The following is a 16,766-nucleotide window of genomic DNA, read 5'->3' as shown; positions in this document are numbered from 1 at the left end:
CTACTGTGCTGAGAAAAGTAACTTTTATGCCACAGATATTCCAAATTTTGGAGAGCTGAGTATCTGCCTATAATCTCAGTCTGGCTCATTCAAAGTGCCATGGAAAGATTTTCTAGGGCAGAAGTGTTAGTTTATAGCATATGAACATGAAGTTTAGGCTTACAGGGAAACAGTACTTTTAAAAGTCACCAGAAATTGCTTTGATACCAGAACTGAGAATCAAGACTGATGACTAATTAGAAGAACATCTCTTGCCAAAGGCAATAATTAACAGAACAAAGGTAAAGCACCTGAAAGGGTTTGCTTCTGTATTTTACTTTATTTTAATTTATCTCTGTTATCCCTAGGATGCTAAATGAGCCTTGCAGTACATCTAGTTTTCCTGTAAGTACATGAAGGAAATGTTTTCATTCTCAATAAAATCCAAAATCATAGTACAATGCTATGATTGCACTTAGTAAAAAGATGTAGTTATGGGAGAGACAAGAAAGTTCAGGTCATATGGTAGAGACACTAGCAAAGAAATTTGTTATATATGTAAATAAGGTCAACAAGATCATCTCTGTTCAGGCCAAATGCACCCAAATTCTTAAGATACTTTGGTTTCTGATATTTGCAAAATAAACAGGTCCAGTATATGTTTTTCTTAGACAGTGTAATCATGAAACCAAGTTATTTTGTTGATTTCTCTTTAAATAAATAGAAACATTTTTGAATTAAAAATTGTAAATTTAGAACATATCAGGTCATGATGAAACATTTAGAGCATGTGTGGCTATGAAACATTCTGTTTCATGACAAACTTAATCTACAGAAGGAAAAATGTTCAGTTCATGACAGACAATAATAAAAAGTGAACTCCTGTAGGTATAGATATTTATACTTCTTATGGAAGACCTCTTCTTAATGGGAATAGCAATTTTAATATATGAAAAAAGGGGCAATCACAAGACAAATTAGAAATAAAGAAGGAAAAGAGGAACTGTGAGCCTTCTTGAGACACCGGGTGGGCTGGCAAACCCCTTCTTCTTTGGTTCTGTTAGCTGCCACATTTCCAGGGAAGTGTGACTCCACACCTTCTGTGTGTTGTGGCACCTTTTCAGCCAAGTAAATAATCAATGGGATTCAACTGCAGCCATTCTCAAGTCTTAAACTTCTCAATCTTCTCAAATAAGTTCTCAAACTTATTTCTTTGACTTTGATACAGATGTATTCTGAGGTATTGGTTATTGTGCAGATAATATTATTTCATCTTTAAATAATTTGATATTGCTACTTATGTAATCTTTTTTATATGTTTGTTTCAATTGCAAATATTTGCTTATCAAAGGAGTTAACCTCTGTTAGCATACTGACTTTACTAATCTGCTAATGTAGACAGTGCCACCTAATTATTCATCAGGGGAACATGGTTAATATAATACATTAAGCACTAACTGCCAAAGTATTATATATCTATATCTTCTTTTAGAACTAAAAGCTATAAATACCTTCTTTTTTGTGTAATGCTCCCACTGGGTACTCCTTTGCTTAGAGATTACAGTATGCCTGAAACTTTATTGTGTTGTGAAAATTTACTAAAGAAATTGACTGATGTTCAGATAACCATCTCATACCAATGACCAATCGGTCTCCAAGCATGCTATTTTAAAACCAATAAAAGAAATATCTATTGTCCAGAAGTCAAAATAAGACATGGAAACTTACTTTTGTCTACCTGACACTGATGATGTGCCCTACATTTTGGCTGTGGCTTTGTTCTCTGCTAAGAGAAGTGCCACGCTGATTTTGTAAAAATGCTCTCTTGCTGGTTTGACAATAGTGGAATTTACAGGGGCTGGAGCTCTGCTTCCCCAGCACTTTCCATACCCACCCCAGCAATAGTCCAGCTGAGTTAGACCAGAGGAAATCTTCCACAAAATAAAATGCTGTTCTCCCTGATAGCATCCCAACTACCCCTAACCCCCTACCTACCCCAACTCATGGCAGGGTTAGAGGAAAATCAGTGCCAAAAAAAAAAAAAAAGTATAAAGAAGAGACAGGGATTATCTTTTCTTCTTCTGCAGTAACACAGATTGCTTCAGTCCTGCTGATCACAGTGTTTTTGAAAGAAAATGTTGGACTTTATTTTAAAACAGAAAATGCCATTTCTGTTCGGTAGCAGAAGATAACTGCTGGTGTGTTTGGGTAAAAAAAAAAAAAAAGAAAAGGTGTGTAAAATGTTAAAGGAAACTAGCAGAAACATCTCGGTGTCCGTGTGGCTCCCAGGCTGGCTGTGGGGCCCGCCAGGCGCGCTGTGCGCGGGGCGCTGTGTGCGGGGCGCTCCCGGCTCCCCGCGCAGCCCCCGCGGCCCGGGGCGGGCGGGGCGCGGGGCGGGGCGGAGCGGGCCCGGTCCGCCACCGGCAGGGGGCGGGTGCGCCCTCCGCGCCTTCCTCCGGCTGCGCAGCGGCGGCGGCTCCGCTCGGTTCCTGCTCGGGCCGGGGCAGCCTGCGCGGCGCTGCCGCCGAGGGGACGCTGCGCGACCCGTCCGCGCCCCACAGCCCCGGTAGGTGCTCGCGTTCTCCGCGGGGCTGCGCGGGGGCGGCCCCTGCCCGTGTCCCGCCGCTGGCTCCGCCGCCCGGGCGCGCATCGCTCTCTTCTGCGCGGGACGGCCGCCGGCTGCCCGCCCCTGCCTCCGCTGCTGGCTTTCCCCGGCGGAGCCCCTTCCCCGGGCCGCCCGGCCCTTCCCCCATCCCCTCCCGCCCCGGCAGGGTGAGGTGGGCCGGGGCCGCGGGTCAGAGCCGGGAGAGGCGCTGGGCGGGGGCTCGGTCCCGTCCTCTGCCGTCCCAGCCCGGCGAGGGGGTCAGGGCCAGGCGGGGGGCGGCCGTGGGACGGGGGGAGAGCGGCCGGAGCTGCCGGCGGGGGCCGCGAGCGAGGAGGAGGAGGAGGAGGAGGCAGCGGGCGGCGGCGGTCGGGTCGGCAGGACGGCCCGGTCCAGGGAAATGAGGGAAACGCTGGCAGCATGGCAGCCCCTTCCTGCCGACACAAAGTCAGCTCGGTGGAAACGCCGTGGTGCTGCTGCTGCTCGGTGGCGGTGGCGGTCCCTTGGCTCCCGCTGTGGAGTACGGGGCCGCGGACGCCGTTGGTCCATGAGTTGTAGGGCTCAGCTCTTGTTTAGTTAAAATGCATCGTTACAGAGGGCAGCTCTGAATTCCTAAGGAAGTTAGATGTGGTGTTTGCAGAGGGATACTTGTCGAAGCAGCCTGTGTGCCTTTGGTTACTGGCCTCTGAATTGCTGAAGTAGGAAAACATAGAAATTATATTTTTTTTCCTCTTAGATAAATGCTACCATATGTTAAGTCACGTGTTTGGCTGAACCCCTAAGGGGCTGTGTAACTCACCTGATTTGTTTATTTTTCCATTTTCCCACATTTAAAAGAGTTTGAATCACAACGTAATAACTCCAGACTTGGGTGAAGATTTTTGCATATACCAGGTATTTAATATTCTACGTGACCTGTTATGCCACACAGACTTGGAGCCCGTGGTAGCTCTTTGCTGATGAACGCCGCTGACTGCTCCTCTCTTTTTAACTAAATATTTATATAATACTAATTGGGGGGTTATTTAGAAAAAGTATCAAAACCACAGACCCACACCAGAAATGACTGTCATGTTGTTTTATCTTTTTACAATCTTTCGAAACTTCTCAAGGTATGAGTATCTTCATTAGCACATATTTTCCCTTAGGGTTTCTTTTAAGCATGAAGAAATCTTTTTGAACCGTTGATTTGCATAGTTGTTTGTGTGGCAAAACAAGTTTTGTGACCTGCTTTAAGCCTGCAGGTAGGCTCTTCGCCAGCTAATGGCTTGCTATTGTCATGTAATAGCATCTAATCCCTGCAGGACGGAGGAACCACCTGTTGGTTTCAGGCCGTCGCTTCCATCCCTTTGCAAAAGCCCTGACCATTTCACCCAGTGAGAGTGCGGAGTAAATCGATAATAATCAGAGTAAATAGATAATAATCGTTGTTTCGTGGAACCACGGTTGTTTCATGGTCCTGCCCAGCCCCTCTAAACGCAGTCCGAGTGCTTCAGGGTATGTGTCCTCTACCTAACATGGTTTGGGTCAGAAGGCGCCTTAAAGACAAAATATTTCCAGCCTCCCTGCCATGGCAGGGCACCTTCCACTAGACCAGGTTGCTTAAAGCCCCATCCAAACCTGGCCTTGAGGTGGCAGGGATGGATTACCTGCCACCTCTCTGACAAACCTGTGTCAGTGTCTATTCACCATCCCTATACCAACCTCAGAGGCACACTGCTCTAATCCCTTGGACTACACCTCTTTGAGTGGCCACCCACGTTTCATGAGAGCTATTAGTGCTTATAGAAGGGAGGGATGATGTATACACAGCCTAAAATTTTAGTGGAACTTTGGAAAATTAATATTTGAAAAGTTAATTCCTGAATGTTTATTTTTAAGGTCTTTGGGGAAAATACTAACATGCAGGAAACAGATTTTTATTTTTTTCAATAAAATCATAAGATGGATTGATACTGTGCCAAAATACCTGTCTACTTGCAAATTATATTGCAGCCTGAAGATTAGGTGTCCATAAAATGATTCCACAGCAGACACAGAGAACTTGTTCTTAAATATTTAAATTGATCAAAGAGTATTTGTTATTCAAATAGAACTTAGGTTCTGCTTTTTAAACTTGTATTTCCAGTGAAGTCAGGGAATTGACATGTGAGTAATGGCTGCAGGTCTTTCAAGTTATATCTGTAATCAGTATGTCCATGAGTCATTATATAAAAGTCATATGTGGGTTCAGTTCTGGGTTTTCACTAAAATTTACTGAGACTATGTAGGACTTGAGGCATAATTATTGTAAACCTCTATGTTTTACCTGCCAGTAGCCAGCTGTATTAGGCCTGTGACAATTGTTTTGCTGTCAACACTATTGGAATTATTGTAAATGTTTTGCAGTTTAGAAGGATCTATCTGAAAAGTCTCATGTTGAGATTATATATAAATTCTCAGAAAAAATGTAATTTGCATGAGTGTCAGAAATCTGATAGTCTTGCGGTGAGATCATGACATGGGTGAGCAAAACTAGCAGCCCAATGCCGCTGCACTTTGCTTCTCAACAGTCTTGAAAGTTGTCCCCTAATCTATTATTAAAGTTATATTCTCTTTTACTACATTTAGTTTCCTTACAGAGTAAGGAAATGTAGTAAAGTTAGTTTCCTTAGTGAGCAAAATCATGTGAGCTGGAGCAGCCTTGCAGGTGAGCTCACCTATCTTATCAATTTTCATGCTTCCTAATACTATATATGCCTGAGGTCTCGTGGCATGAGGACACAATAGAGGGGTGATGAGGAAGTAACTTTGAACTGGTATTGCTGCTTGAAATCTCATTTCCTAGTATTTCGTAGATTAAGCATCTGTAACCTATAAATAGGTGCCCCTGGCTTCTTGCATCATCTAAAATTCTGTGACTGACCATGAATCCAAGCACAGCCTCCTCATACTTTTGTTAAGTGTATATGCATCCTGAGAGGACTTTAGGAATTTTTTTGTTTAAATAAAAAAATGATTTTCTTCTGGGTAATTTGTAACTCTAATTCCACCCTGTAATTTGTTTCCATCTGCTTGTGTCTTGGTGTTACCCACAAATTTAAAAATCTTATCCTTCTTCAATAGTTCGTTGATGTTTATAATTAGTGGTGGATCACTATATTAAATGGTATTTCACCCAAGGTTCCTAAAATTCAGTCACACTGAAGTTGTCACACTAACAATAGTTACTCTTTTGGAATTGTTCAACTATTTTTGCTCCCCATGTACAGTACTATATTTTTATAATACAAAAATAGTTTGTATCCTAATTTGCTGACTGAGCTGCACTGTAGCATTTTCCAGCCTTGGCCTCACATATCCTCAGTGCCAAGAGAATGTGGAATTGAGGAGAACCTCTGTAAGACTATTGGGACAGAGGGAGCTGCTGGAGTAAACTTTGCCCTGCATTCGATGTTACTGTTCAGGCAGTATTAGTGGCAGAAAGTTGCACAATATGTTTACCTGTGCAACCATGCTAGTTCTCATGACAGTCCAGTTAAAATTTTAACATTGAAATTCATTACAGTCTTCCCTCTATTCATAACTTACTGGCTTGTTTCCTTCCCTTCTCCCACCCTCTCTCCAGTTGTCTTTTGTCTGAGGAGAAGGTAACCATCTCCTAGTAGCAAAAGTTTTTTATTTTATTTTTTATTTTGATCTGTTTTGGTGTCATCAGTTAGTTGAGTCATCATTTCACAAATGTTTAAGCTGGTATTTGCTAGTATTGCTGCTGCTAGAAAGCTGCTGACCCTGGCACTTAATTCTGCTTTGGATCAGCCTTCACTTTCTGGGGGAGGTGGTTGATAGAACTGCCATGACTGCTTGTGTGCTTGCTGGTCAGCTGAGTATTGGTAACATGTGAATGGTGTTGGAACTGCATTTGAGTTGATTCAGGCAGAGGTTTATTAAAGGAGTTCCTGTAACAGTTAGATAATTTCTCTTAGAAGAGCATGATCCAGAGGGGATCCCATCAGGAGTTGTTGGAGTATGCAGTGGTTGTATATCAGCATCTTTGTGTCAGCTGGGCATAGTATCAGTGGTAAGGTCACTGTAATAAGCACCTTTCTGTCACTGAGGGATGCTGTTCCTCAAAGGATTTTATATGTTCCTAATGTGGTAAATTTCTGCATAGGTTATGACATACAGTGAATTGCTATGCAGCATAATTTTAGATTTCCCCACTCATGATGATGCCTAGATTATAACATCTCAAGGGGTAGAAAATACCTGTGTTGGATTTTAGTTAGCAGATAAATACCAGTTGTTAAATAAATATTAAAGTGTACAAATTATGTAAATATATAACACATTGTCCCTAGGTTTGTTTTTTTTTCCTGTGAAATTATTCCTCCCAGATATGGCTATGGTTTTGGTAGTGGTTGCTGTAAGATGGCACCTCACCAAAATGTCAGTTGTAGATCTTTGTTCATATATCTTCATGCTCAGAAACCTAGAAACTACAGGTTTTGGGGCTGTTTTGTGTGTCTTCAGTAGGAAGAGGTGAGTCACTCTAGAGCTGTTAAGAATCATGTCACTGACTGAGTTCCTCTCCATTTTTAAATGTTTCACCTCATCACTCACAAATGACAGCCTGTCCAGTGCTTTATGGACCAGTAGCAATGACTTGCCTGCACCACAGGAGCACTTTGGTTCTGGGTGCCTCGTGCACATGGAGGTTATCAGGCACCAGCAGCAGTCTCATGGGATCTCATGCAGTGTGATCCCATTAGCAGTGTCCTGTAGGCACAGCATGGTGTGGGGAGGTTGCTGCTGCCCTTCTTGCCAGGGCTGGTATGCAGCACTTTCTCCACTGGGTGCTCTCCTCAGCCTGTGACATGCTCTTTTCATCCTGCAAAGGGCCAGAACCTACCCAAATCCTACCTCACATGGGAGATGAGTTGATGAAAAGGGGCTCCACAGTGGAGCATGGATTTCAGTGTCCCTTAGAACCAGACAAGCTAGAGACACCAATGCTGTGAGCAGTGGCTGTCACTGTCACCTTCCCCCAGTTTCCTCGTGAGATCAGCATGTACTTTCCTGGGATAAAGTGGAGAAGTAAGTTGGTGAATAAAGTTCAGCAATCTGTCCTTGATGACTTTATCTATCTGAACTTCCATATGTGATATTATCCAACCCCTTGAAACACAGAGCAAAGATTCTCTTCAATAGATATGTCAGCAGCAATGGTATGATTCATCACATATAAATAGTGTGGGTTTTAGGGACTGTAAATCACATTCTTAACTATATGGATCAGTAAATTTTTGTAATAATTTAGAAGAGTCTTCAAAGTGTGGATTGAGTGCTTATAAGGCTAAAATTTTTTTGTTGCTGATTTGTTGTGTTGCTTTTTTTTTTCTTGGATTGGTTTGCTTTTGTTGTTTTAGATGCAAAAGGAATGTGGTTTAAGTTTCATTCTCTGTGGGAAGAATGAATGCCTTAGTACTTTTATCTCAGCTTCTCGGGATTCAGAAGAATTTTTCAGTGTTTGAGACTGGCTAGTTTCTGTGTTGCCTAAGGTGAAAGTACTGGCTTGATGCCACTAGCAAAAGCTTGTATGGACTGTGATTTGGCATGTCATTTGGGAAAGATTTGTTTTGCATGTTAAGTTTCAAAAAATCCCAGCACTGTTTTTTGAAACAGAAATGCTGTTTTTCATGTGTATTTCCTTTGCTAAAAGGGAAACCACAGAGTGGTAGTCACAACACAGGACATGCAACAGTAGCTAGAGTATCTATTTATAATTTTGGAATAAGCTTGAGTTTAATTTCCTACATGTATCTACATTCATTTGTTGTAGATATATTTTGATAGAAGTAAAATAAAATCTTGTATTTACAAGCAAACACTTTGGGTCTGATTCCATTGTCTAGATTATCAAGATAAATCTTGATATGTATATGGAAGAACACAATTCTTATAGGAAGTCTCATTTTTATAAGAAATTAATAGTTTTACTTTATGGTACCATTTGTCACAAAGGAGAAAAGAAAATATGCATTCCTGAGTCTCTGAATTTTTCTGTGTGGATGAGCCTTTTCCCTATGTGGAGTTCTGCCAGAACATCAAAGACTTTGTATGGGTGTGGGAGTGCTGCCTGTAGGGTGCAACTACTGGGGTCATAGCCTGTATTTCCAGAAGACACAAATGGTTCATGATTTTACAATAAAATTGAATTATACTATTTAATTTTTTAAAGATGTAATTCTTTTCCATGTGTGTCCTCCACTAATTTCAAATTAAATTAATTTTGTAAACATATTGGAAAAACTATTCATAGCCTAGAAGAAAAGTAAGCAATCATCTGGGTAAGAAAATGCATCCTGCATTTAAATAAAATAGTCTTAAATGATTTTGAGTGTCTCAGTTCTTTAGTCCATGGCATATAATCCAGGTTGGCAGAACCACTGGTTTAAAACCAGAAGTCACATAAGAATAGCTAATGCTGTCCTTGACATATCTAATTCACTGTGTAATATTGAGTAAAAAAAACCACTGCTCTGAACTGCTTGAACATAACACACTGAAATATCTTATCAACAGAGGCTGGATTGAACACACTGTTGTTTCATTGATTATATTTTATCAGGTATGAAAAGCTGATTTTTTTTTTGTTTGTTTGTTTGAAGGATTTTTTGCTGTTCTCTGGCAGGAGTAAAATGCATCTGCTAATCATTGAGGAATGCAGTTTGTGCTAAAAAAACCCCAAAACCACCAACAAAAAACAATGTCCTAATCTACTGAAGTTTTGGAAATAAAATAAAAGCTCAAGTGGGTTTTTGTTGTTGCTTTTTTTTTTTGTTTTGGAGATTTTTTTTTTTTGAGGGTTTTTTTTTTTGTGCTAAGTAATTTTGAATACTTTTTTAACTGCAGTATAGTGTATGCTACTTATATTGAGAAATAGCAGATATCTACAAAACAGGGTATAACATTATTTGACCTTGCTAGAAAGTGTACAAACACTTAAGTCCTGATCTGGGGGAAAAATTTCACCCTGAACTGAATGCAAAGCATTTCAGACTGCCACACATTTAATATTAAATAACCTGAGTACAGATTTGCATGTTATAGTATAGAAATGCAGGCTTAATATTGAAGGGGATATTAGCTCACAGCTTGTAGATTTGTATCTGTGTTAAGAAAAATTGTCTCTGTTTCTAGACTTCTATGATGATTTACAGCCTCCTTTTAAATTTTTTGTTTATCCTTGTAACTGTAAGGTTGTTTTTCTTTAATATTATAAGTAGAAATATGTAAGCAGCAGCCAGAGAATACTGAGAACAGTTATTCTTAGAATTTTTTTAATTATAAAAATAGATATTTAAAGTAATAATATCTTTAATATTTATTTTAGATTTGCTGTAAATAATAGTGGTTTTAAAAATATATATTTATCTCTGTAAAAATTTAGAATTACACCTTGAAGATAAGAGATAAAGATGTTTGATCCTGACTTCTTTCTTTCACAGTTCCTTGCAGAGCAGACTTGATTCTTTTATCCCTTAGTTGGTTTATTTAGGTCATGTAATTCTTATCTAGATTCTTCCATTTGGGGATTATGCATTGAGGTAGACTTAGAAAAAACTGCACATGGGTCCCAGTTAAAAGTCAAGATAGCACATAGAGCAGGGTTTTTTTTGTTTATTTAGGCAGAGCAGAGTAATTGCTTTTTGTTCCATACACAGCAGTCCTATCAGTGCAGTTCACAATGAACAGTTACACTTTTGTGGCAGTACGACATTGTTGACCCAAATTTTAGAGAGCTGCTATAATCTCTTTTTCCATTGCTGCTGCTTATTTTGCTGCACTTGATGTCAATTTTGGAGTATATTACTTTCTGCTTTATTAAATATTGTTGTTGATTTTGGGACCTCTTCCTAATCAGCTAAGGTCAGAATTCAAAATTATCTTGACCTTCTAAATTCTTGCCTCTCATCTTTGCTTGTTTTTGTGTGCCCATTTTGTAAGCATAATCCACTCATGTTACCAAGTTGCTAATGGAAATACTATTATCCTGGGAATGAAATAGACTAATCCACATGTTTCATTATCATCCTTCAAAACATTAATTACAATTGTATTTGAAACCCCTTTTAAACCAAAGTTTGTGGCAGGTGGCCACAGCTTTCTGCGTGGTAAGTGGGGCAGAGGCTGTGCTCCTGCCCCAGTGAAGTGTGTCCCATGGCACCATCTCTGGACAAGTGTTGAGAAAAGCCTGATAAAGAATTAACCAAATTGAATTGCATTCAACTTGGGACTGAAATCTGCATTTCATTCAGTGTTATGTCAATGAGGCAGGATTAATAGGAACTGTTAATTTGTCAATTATCTCAATGCAGTTTCCTCTTGCACAATGATTCTGGGAGAGAAACTTGCATGATGACCACTCTGTCTGACACATGAATGTAGAAAGAACTCAGTCTTGGTGTGATAGAAACTTTATAACATCTAACAAAATTTGATGATAATTTACTTGGAAGGATTGTAGGCTTGTAGTTTTCCTAAACAAAGTGGTTATAAGCTTCCTTCAGGAAGGATTTAGCATGGTTCCCTCAAGAGATGCAGGTTACTTTTAAAAGCAAGCATCTGCTGGTCTACTTATTGAAACTAGTTTAGGTATGAACAAAAATATATGCAGTAGCTCTGTGGAGTTATCTATTAAATTTTTTGTCTTTTTGTTGAGTATGTCATAGCACAAAAGTGGAGCAGGGTGGGGGAAAGCCCTTTGTTTTTCTCTTCCTTATTTTTTTATTGTAAGCTACTGTTTTCTATGCCCTGTGGAGAGCATTTTAGACTGTCTTGGGGGTTATGATACACAAGGATGCAGAAAAAACGCAACCAGTAACCTCAGCTCAGAGCTATCTTTCCCTATATCCTCTCCCTAGTAGTTTGTATTCAGAATAAATAATTTTTTTTCTGCATGGATGGATGTGCAACTCCATGCAGGGAACTGGACAATGACATGGCCAGCACTCAAGAAGGATTTATAATCTCTAATTTCTTGTCTTCTCCTGTTCAGGTTCTTTTGTGGATAACTTTTAATTTTGAGGCATTGCTGCATGAGAGAATTTTTGGTTTCTTTCTGCTGTCCAAGTTGTAGATCTTGACTGAAAAACTTCCTAGATTCTGTGCTAAGAAAACATTCTGAAGAAAAGAAAATCCATATTTAAATCACATGATGCTTCCCAAACCCAGCCATTTTACTTTGCAACTTGAAGATGTTGATGTTGTCTGTTGCCTGTTTTGTGGTGTTTTCCTTGGCCCTTGCATCTCTGTGGGGTTCTGCTGTAGTTGTGGGGACTCTGCCTGTCAGCCCTGCTATGGGCTGCACATCCTGCCTCAGTCTCTAAGAAGTGGTACAGGGCAGCCTTTTTGTACTCCCTGACAGAGATTGGTGTAGTAATCAATGATTATCTGTATTACTTGGCACTCAGAAGTCAGGAGGACACTTAGGTTCTCGTTCTCCCGCCTCTGCTTGATGGAATGTTACATCAAAGAAGAGAAAAATAGTGTTTGGGTTATTTTGGCCCATTTCTAAAGCAATCAAAGGAACATTGTTGGTATTGCTTTTGTGCATCTGAGTTTGAGCAAGCTCAGTTGTGATCCTGTGTTCTTTGTTTTTACATGATCCTAAAATGTGCACTATTAAAAATTCCAGACAAATTTTCTAATCAGTTCTCCAGTTTGTTATGATGTCTGATACTGAAGATGTAGAGTAATGGTCCGTAAGCATTTATAAGTGTTCATAGCTTATCCTGTTTTATTCCTATTCTGTCTTGAAATACTTCAAAAAAACAATCAAGATAATAAGTTTAGGAAAAGACTTGATGTCCGTAAATTATTTGCCTGCTGCTGGAAAGTGCTGTGCAACTCTTGTCTCTACTGTAGCACTACTGTATTATTTGGTAAATCAAACCTCATGATTTTTCAGTATACTGTAATTTAGGAAAAGAATCCCTACATTTTTGAAATTCCTTTCAGGTTGAGGCATAGCATACTCATTTTTCCTTTTTCTAAATCAAAACACATTCCACACTTAAATAATGCATATTCTTATTTGTTGATTGCAACAAATAATGATCCCTGAGACAGGCGAAAGGGGATATTGGGATAAAAGCAGTCAGTGTGATCATGTGATTGTTTCACTTAGATTCTTCTTTCTGGTTTTGTTCATATTCTTGTTTTCATGCTTTGAATTCATGATGTGTTTTAGGTCAGAGAAAACAAAGAAAGAAACTTCTTTTTTTCAGTACAGACTTAAAACAAGCTTGTAGCTGTTCAAAGTACAGCCAGTGTTTATTGCAACATTGATGTATTTCTAGGTGTCTGGAAGAAGAAGCCTAAAATAATTCTGTTCACAGACTTTGAAATCAAATGAGTTTTTCTGCCCTGACAGATTCTTTTTTGCCTTTTTACAAGACAGATAAATACTAGCTTTCACTGAAAGAAGATATTATATGAGGATATATGTGTGGCTACAGCTAAATGGATATATTATGGTCTATAATATGCTGTGAGATTTCCTTTACAGCACAACATTAGCACTCAAAAGCATTTGTCTGCTTTTAACTTAGATGATTAGTATTTTCAAATTCTAATAGAACAGAAAGAAAAATTTCTGTATTTGCAATTTTTTTCCTGCTTATTTCTCTCCTGACCATTTTCTTGTAAACTTGAAGGGATAGAGCAAAATGACTGTCTTTGGCAAAGAGGATCTGGACACAAATCACTGACTTGAAGATACTGAACTAAGTGAAGGCAAAAGGTTTTCTGTATAATACCAATTTTTTCTCCCTAGTATAGACCACAAGAACTATGTGGATGTTTTGGTGCTTGTCATCAAATAATTTGTATTTCTAATAACAGCAGTTTTTCTAATAATTTCTTAAACAATGGTTTTTATGTTTTTCAAAATCATGGCATAGGACTGCAGAGGGTTAGGGATGCTATAGCTTTTGTGATGGGGGTCTGGGACAGCTGCTTGGATTAGAGTGAGAGCTGATAGCCTGTTTGCACATGTGGCCTTAGTGTAGATGAATCCCCTGATTCAGGGATCTTGGTGAAAGTCGAGCTGGATGGGCAGGCTCAGTGCAGCATGGGCCCACCAGGGCTGAGCATGAGCATGGAGCAGAGCCAGCAGCAGCTCTGGCTCTGCAGGTAGAGGGCAGATTTGGTATGGCCTCTGGACCCTGCATTGCAGGAGGAAGAGGAAGTGGGAGCTTTTGTTCAGAGCCTGTGGAGTTTGTGACCCACTTTGACTCTGTGTGGTGACATGCTCTTCTCAAGAAGCCTGTGGATGCTTAGGCACTGTTTGCTTAGAGTGGTTTTCACTTTATTCTGAAATAATTGGAGTATACTAGGGTTGGTGCTTCTGTCATCATTGACCATAATGTTATTCCTCTGGCTGTACCTGTGAGTGACAAATGTGTTGTCACGTTTCTGTAATGCAGAGATTAAAGTGTTGACCTTCTTTCAATTCCATTGAATGCAGTTTTTGTAGTATCCTAGAGACCAAAATGCTTAAATCTTTTCTCTCCAAAGCACAGTTTGCTATGCTGTGTTGCCAAATAGACACTTGCACCCAGAAGCAGGTAGGGTTTTGAAGGAGTGCAGGTGGAGTTGTTGACTTTTACTACATAGCTTTAGGAAACTAAAGACTGCTTAGATAGAGCTCTGATAAGTACTTAGGTCACAAATTGAAGGACTGAAAGTTAAACTGAACTTATAGGGCATTAGATGAAGTTAGTGTTTTTTCAGAACACTTGTTTTGTGGAGAGACAAATGAAATCAAGACATCAGAAATCCATCTTAAATCTTCCCATAACTATGAGTGTTAAGAAATAGGTATTCAGAACAATCATTAATTTTATTGACTAGAAAATCTATGGGGTCTTTTGTTCGTCACAGAAGTGCTTTCTTGGCTGTAATTATGATGAAGTGGTTTTTAGTTTTTGTTTTATGGTTTGTCTTTTTTTTTTTTTGTTTCCCATAGGTGGCTGCTGCTTTAATGCAATAGTGTCATTAGCTTGCTGAACACTAAACATGAGAATAGCAGGTAAGTATGCTCTGTAAAATCAGACTTTGTTCATTTATGAAACATCTGCTATGGACAACATTAACAAGTTGTGACAATAAGGTTTTAGAGTCATAGAATACCAGGTTAAAAGGGATCTCAAGAATCATCTGGTCTGACATTTCTTGTCAGAAGCATGCTCTAGACAAGATAGCTGTCATGAGAAAAGTGGCAATTTCCTCAAACCTTTAGTGTTTGATTAGTCTGTCAGCACACCAGGAAAGCCAAGACCCTGGTGCCTGACTAATCTGTGTCCTGTTATGGGGACCCTTCAATGATCTCCCTTTTCATTTGGGTGGATCTTGAGTGACTCTGGTAATGCATAGTTTTGTTACTCATTGGTGTAAAATTCTCTTGCTTCGCTGTTAGAGATGTAGTCAATAAAATACAGAGCTCATGCTCAGTGAGGGGTGGTCATACACTGAAGGCAGGTAACTTAGGGATGACGTTGTGAGTTAATATTACAATTAAGTTACAAAGAACCTCAGAAGAATGATTTCACCACAGTTGCTGGTTCAGCAGGAAGATACCTGCTCCTATCTCCCTTGGCTGACAGGTGCTGTGCAGGTTTATCAGCTACCAAGTACCATCTGATTTCAACAGAGGCTGACCAAGGTGTTTCTCCTCTGCTTCACCTGTTAGCACGTGCTTGAGGTTGCAGATTGTGTATGTATGGAATTGCTGTGGGATAGGTTTTGAGCATACTCACAGCATTCTGTCCAGGAAGAAGCAGCTGTATTTTACCCTATAATTTTCATACTGCTATAACTTCCTCTAATTTGAACCCTAGCCCAGCACTCTGTCCAGCCAGATTTTAAAATGGCCGGTGCTGGGGAGTCCACCACTTCCTGGGGAGATTATTCCAGTGGCTGATTGTTCACATTGTGACAAATTTTCTGTGTTTAACTGGAATCTTCCTCACAATAACTTGTACCCACTACCCCTCTTGTTTTCATGTGAGTCCTTGCAAAAAGGGAGTCTCCGTCTTCTTTGTAGCCACCCTTGAAATACTGGAACACAGTACTAAGTTCTCCTGTAAGTCTTTTCTCAAGGCTGAACAAACCCAGCAGTCTCAGCCTTTCCTCATCAAGCAGGCTTCCCAGTCCTTTGATTATCTTTGTTTTGGACTGTCTCTAGATTGTGCATGTCTTTGTCTTTTTTCTTTTTTTTTAATAGCAGGGTCCAACACTGAAGGGAATGTAACAAGTGGCTTGACAAGTGCTGTGCAGAGAGGAATAATGACTTTATTTCTGTCTGGGTGATGCCCTTGTTGATGCCGCCCAGCATCCTGTTGGCTTCTTTGCCAGCACCCTCCATTTGTATTGAGTTGGTTGTCCACCAGAATCCCCTAGTTCTTTTCCACAGATCTGCTTCCCAGCCTGGTAGATTCCAGTTCTTTACTCCTAGGTTATGATTTCTGTGGTAGAAGACTTAACACTAGTCCTTGTTGAACTTCACTGGTAGTGTTAGCCCATTCTTCCAGCCTATCCAGGTGTTCCTGCAGGTTGGCTCTCCCTTTAGCCATGCTTCCCTCCACTCAGTTTGGTATCCTCATCAAACTTTGTCAGGGGACACTTCACTGAACTGGCATAACAGACATTGCTGTTCTACTTTATTGGTGTTTAATGAAACTCACTTTGGAACTGGGATGGTGGAAGAGCAATCACCTTGTTAAAATGCTGTAGCTGATCTGCAGTGATTGCTTAAGCTGCCATGACTTGACATATTTTGGCTGCTGTTTCTGTAAGATGATGAAGAAATGAGGAAATGGCAAATGGTTGTCTTAAGCCGCTTCCCCACCTCACTAAAATTACTATGTGCTGTTTTAAGTGTCTGAAACTTTCTGAATGGTTTCTGGGAGTTTGAAAACTCCAAGAGCCTTTTCATAGAGCTAAGTTACTGTAGTACAGGCTTTAAGAAACTCATTCTACTTGACAGAAGGGATAGTGGTTGTAAAAATAAGATCTTTGCTAATATAACATTAAAAGAAAACATTTTTTGACATTTTGTCACAGTAGAATAGCCTGTGTAGCAATGGAATAAATCTGAGTTTCTGGTGCATTGCACTTTTATCAGTAGTTACAGTGTTAT

The 16,766-nt window shown here is 40.0% G+C and overlaps 1 protein-coding gene across 1 annotated transcript in view; it reads left to right on the top strand.

Annotated features, from left to right (window-relative positions):
• The first annotated feature begins 2,393 nt into the window (after nucleotides 1-2,393).
• Nucleotides 2,394-16,766, top strand: part of FAM3C (FAM3 metabolism regulating signaling molecule C) — a 29,947-nt gene continuing 15,574 nt past the window's right edge. Inside the window, exons 1-2 of the mRNA XM_071423730.1 lie at nucleotides 2,394-2,545; nucleotides 14,595-14,657. Of these exons, the coding sequence (XP_071279831.1) occupies nucleotides 14,645-14,657 (13 nt within the window). The 5' untranslated portion in view covers nucleotides 2,394-2,545; nucleotides 14,595-14,644. The remainder of the gene's footprint in view (nucleotides 2,546-14,594; nucleotides 14,658-16,766) is intronic.

Source organism: Agelaius tricolor, unplaced genomic scaffold, assembly GCF_023055355.1.
Source record: "Agelaius tricolor isolate 1412-34295 unplaced genomic scaffold, bAgeTri1.0.p SCAF_3, whole genome shotgun sequence".
Taxonomy (NCBI): domain Eukaryota; kingdom Metazoa; phylum Chordata; class Aves; order Passeriformes; family Icteridae; genus Agelaius; species Agelaius tricolor.
Note: the sequence above shows the minus strand (reverse complement) of the source record. Positions and strands in the feature narration are given on the sequence as shown.